We start from the raw sequence: 4,138 nt of genomic DNA, 5'->3' as shown, positions 1-4,138 counted from the left end.
TTAATATTCTGTGTGACAAAATGGAAGTATTCACAAAGCAAATGCTCCACACAGTCTTCTGTATCTTGAGGGACAGCAAGTATGTGGTTGTTGGGAGTTAGTAGCTGAACTAGACGCTTTTCTAGAAAATGCCCCTTTTATTTGAATTTGAATGCCTTAGATGTAGGTATTTTCTAGACATTTTCTAGAAAAATGAACAAAGTAAGCTCACCACTTAAAGGGAAACAGCTGAACCTTTGCTGTCAATGGAACATTTGTGCTTTTAAGAAAAAATTAAAATTTGAAAAAATGTCTGCCACCCTGTGCTCAGCAGCTTTCTGATACTCAGGCTGCTTTCTAAGGAGCTTTGTGGGCTGTGATTTTTGAAATACTAAATAATAAATTGTGTCAAGATTTAGAAGATAGGCATAACTCAAATATATCTTTTGTTGCAAAACAAATTAGCCCAAAATGTAGCAATTTAAAACAACAGACATTTATGACCTGACGGTTTCTGTGGGGCCAAGAATTTGAGAGCACTGATACAAGTGGTTCAGAGTAAGTTTCTCCTGCAGCTGCAGTCAAGATGTCTGGTAGGTTGTAGTTCAGTAATGGCTGGACTGGCACTGGAAGATCTGCTCTCAAGATGGCTGCCTTACATGGCTGTTGGCAAGAGTCCTCTAGTTATGGTTTGTGTCTAGATGTCTCCCCCAAAACATCATGCATTTTGAGATTTTGTTGTTGTTGTTTTGTTTTTCAGGCAACTGAACCTAGCATATGTGGTGATTCACAGTGCAATGCTAGGATTAAGGGTGCTGGGATTAAGGGCGGGTGATTGCTGGATCAGCCCACGATTGGATTGGTACTGCCCTAATCTGAGGAGACTGAATAAAATAAAAGGAGCAGAAAGAGGCTTGTTTCTCTCTCCTTGCTCTCATTTGGCTTTTTTGTCTTTTGTTGTCGCGCCATGTGTCGTCCTGCCTTGGACCCAGCCAATTATTAACTGAGACCTCTGCAAACTGTGAGCTAAATAAACCTTTCCCCCTTTAGCTTTGGGGGTTGGGTATTTTGTCTCAGTGGCAAGAGAAAAGTAACTAATTCAGCCTCTTCTTGTTGCAGTTAGCAGAAGGCCTGTTTCTAGCCATATGGACCTCTCTAGAGGAGTTGGGTATCTTCACAGTGTGAAAGCTAGCTCCCTCCAAAGCATGTGATAGGAGAAAGGAGCAAGATAGAATCCTCACTGTCTTTTATGATCACCTCCCCCAGGTGTTGCTGTCACTTTCCCGCGTTCTGTTTATTAGAGGAGAGTTACTATGTACAGCTCAGTCAAGGAGAGGGGAATTAGGCTCCACTTCTTGAAGAAATGTCAAAGAATATGTGGACTCTGGACATCTTTTTAAAACACTACACTCAATGAACCATTTTTTCCAAATAACCTATGGTTGATGTAAAAAAAAAAAAAAAAAAAAAGATACATGCATTAAAAACTCTTCCAATTACAAGATAGTCCAATGGATTTTTAATATAATAAAATACAAAAATGTCACTAATGTAGTTCTGGATTCCAAAACATTGCTACTGATCTTTGAGAAGCAATCATAATTTTTTTCTTCTCCTTTTTAATTTCTTATGCCTTTTTTCCTTTTTACCAATTTTGCATGCTTATATCTGGTAATCTAAACAACTAATTGAAAACAAACATGCAATACAAAATTGTCCAATTCCTATTATTGTGTTTAATGAAATTCATATTGTTTCTATTTTTTAAAATATTTTTATGGTCTTTAAAAAATAAAATTTTTTAATTAAAAAAGAAGCAATCAGGGCCGGGGAGATAGCTCAGTGGAGTAAATGCTTCCCTGGCAAGTGCAAAGGCCTGAGTTCAATCCCTGGTTCCACAAAAAAAAATTTTTTTTAAATAAAATTTAAAAAAAAAATAAAAAGCAATCATAAAGAAATAAAAATCAAAAAGAAGGAATCTTGTCAAATTTTCATGTAGTATCAAAGAAAAACTATCCACCATTATATGAAGAGGTTGTTAAAAATACTAGTTTGGGAAACAGTGTGAGACCAGTGTTCTCCATATACTTTTAAACACAAACCAGACTGGAATGAAAAAATTGAGACTCTAAATGTATTAAGTCAAACAAAAGAAATTTGAAACAAAACAAAACAAAACCAACCTAGTATATTGGGACACTGGGCCTGAATGTGTACTACACGGCGTTAAGAATTTGTGTGTGCATTTCTTGGTTCTCTGAATCTGTCTCTGCAGCGTACTGTCTTAGGGACATTTAACTGATAACCTCAGAGCCCCAGGCCCCTAGCTGTGTATGTGCTGTTTGCCAGATCAGAATGCTCCCAGTTCAAATCAGTCACGTGTGTGCGCACACATGCACACACACACCCCTCTGCATCTGCCTTAGTCCTTCTCCCACTCTTCCGAGGATCAGGCAAGATGTCAACACCCTCTCTGGTTTTGGGTCTCCTCGCATGGACATGGCTAAGCGCACCAAGAAGGTCGGCATTGTCGGTAAATATGGGACTCGCTACGGTGCCTCCCTCCGGAAAATGGTGAAGAAGATTGAAATCAGCCAGCACGCCAAGTACACCTGCTCCTTCTGTGGCAAGACCAAGATGAAGAGGCGGGCCGTGGGGATCTGGCACTGTGGCTCTTGCATGAAGACCGTGGCTGGTGGCGCCTGGACCTACAATACCACTTCGGCGGTCACAGTGAAGTCAGCCATCAGAAGACTGAAGGAATTGAAAGACCAGTAGAAGCTCTTACAATTTGAGACATCTCTAGCTATAATAAATAGGTTAATTTATGTAAAAAAAAAAAAAAAAAAGATGTCAACACCTTCATACATCACTTCATCTGCCAGATCCCTTCACCTGAAGCCCTCATAAATGTGGGTGTCTAGTGGCTTTCTGCAGGCGGCTGCACTCTGCATTCACGTCAGACCTTTTTACAGGAACTCATATGAGTGCCCTTTAAATGATACCACACAACCAGTGCTAAGGCAGGCTGGCTGCACTGTGGCTGAGTGAAGAGACCCTCACTCACTGAAGAGCCCAGGGCAATGAAAACAGCTGGTTTCTCTTTCACTTTCTCTTGCACTTTCTTCTCCAAAAAGTTATAAAGTGGTAAAGGTAAAGAATTAAGTGTCAGGCACAGGGACCTGACTTCAACCCCCGGTACTGCCAAAAAAATAAATAAATAAAAATAAAATTTAGGAATCCAATTAACAAGCTTAAGTGTATATATAACAAAATCTGGACTTGGACAACAAGGAAGAAGGGGGAGAATGACAATTGAGTAGGCCTCCCAAAAACCTGCTATAATTGTGTATGTGTGTGTGTGTGTGTGTGTGTGTGTGTTCTAAAGTTTTCTACAATAAAACATTGCAGAGAAGGGTATGGTGGCACACACCTGTAATCCCAACACCCTGGTAGGCTCAAGGCAATAGGATTGCAATTTCAAGCCCAGCCCCAGCAATCTGGCTACTTATACCTTATCTCAAAAATTAATGCTTGGGTATATACCACACTGTGAAGGCCCTGGATTCATTCCCTAATTAAAAAACAAAACAAAACAAAAAAAATTGCCTATATGATTAAAAAAGAAAAAGAAAATATAAAATGAGGCAAAATTGACATAAGAAACCTAAAAAAGTAGTCACACCTTGAGGTATCTGAGGCAGATATAGCAATAAAAGAAGCAGGCCTATCTCCTACAAAACCAACTTACTAGTTAGTTAATGTACTATATTTGTTTCTCTTATATACAAAATTTACAGCCTTTCATACTGAATGGAATTTTTTTCATGGTTTTTAAAAATTTCTGCAAAATTTTAGTTTCCCTTCATGCCTTACGTCTATGTGACAATATTTTTAAAAGTAGCCTGTTGAAAGAAAATAGTCATAAGATTTTTTAAAATAAAACAAAGTTGGAGTGAGACGACCTGGGCCCGCAGGATCCTGAATAGACCCAGAGCGCAGGCCTGGCAAATGAGTGAACCCCGGCCGTGGGATCCTGATAGACCCAGAACGCAGGCCTGGCGAGTGAATGAGACAACCGGGGCCGCAGGATCCTCATTCGACCCACAGTGCAAGCCCAGTGTAGAACCCTTCAGCAGAACTCCCTGCAAAGAGGCTA

The 4,138-nt window shown here is 39.8% G+C and overlaps 1 protein-coding gene across 1 annotated transcript; it reads left to right on the top strand.

The window, feature by feature from the left end:
- The first annotated feature begins 2,468 nt into the window (after positions 1-2,468).
- Positions 2,469-2,758, top strand: LOC101582956 (putative 60S ribosomal protein L37a). Its single transcript, XM_004629230.2, has one exon. The coding sequence runs from the start codon at positions 2,473-2,475 to the stop codon at positions 2,755-2,757; it is 285 nt and encodes a 94-aa protein (XP_004629287.2). The 5' UTR covers positions 2,469-2,472; the 3' UTR covers position 2,758.
- Positions 2,759-4,138: the final 1,380 nt, after the last annotated feature.

The sequence above is a fragment of the Octodon degus genome, unplaced genomic scaffold (assembly GCF_000260255.1).
Source record: "Octodon degus isolate 3935 unplaced genomic scaffold, OctDeg1.0 scaffold00028, whole genome shotgun sequence".
NCBI lineage: Eukaryota > Metazoa > Chordata > Mammalia > Rodentia > Octodontidae > Octodon > Octodon degus.
Note: the sequence above shows the minus strand (reverse complement) of the source record. Positions and strands in the feature narration are given on the sequence as shown.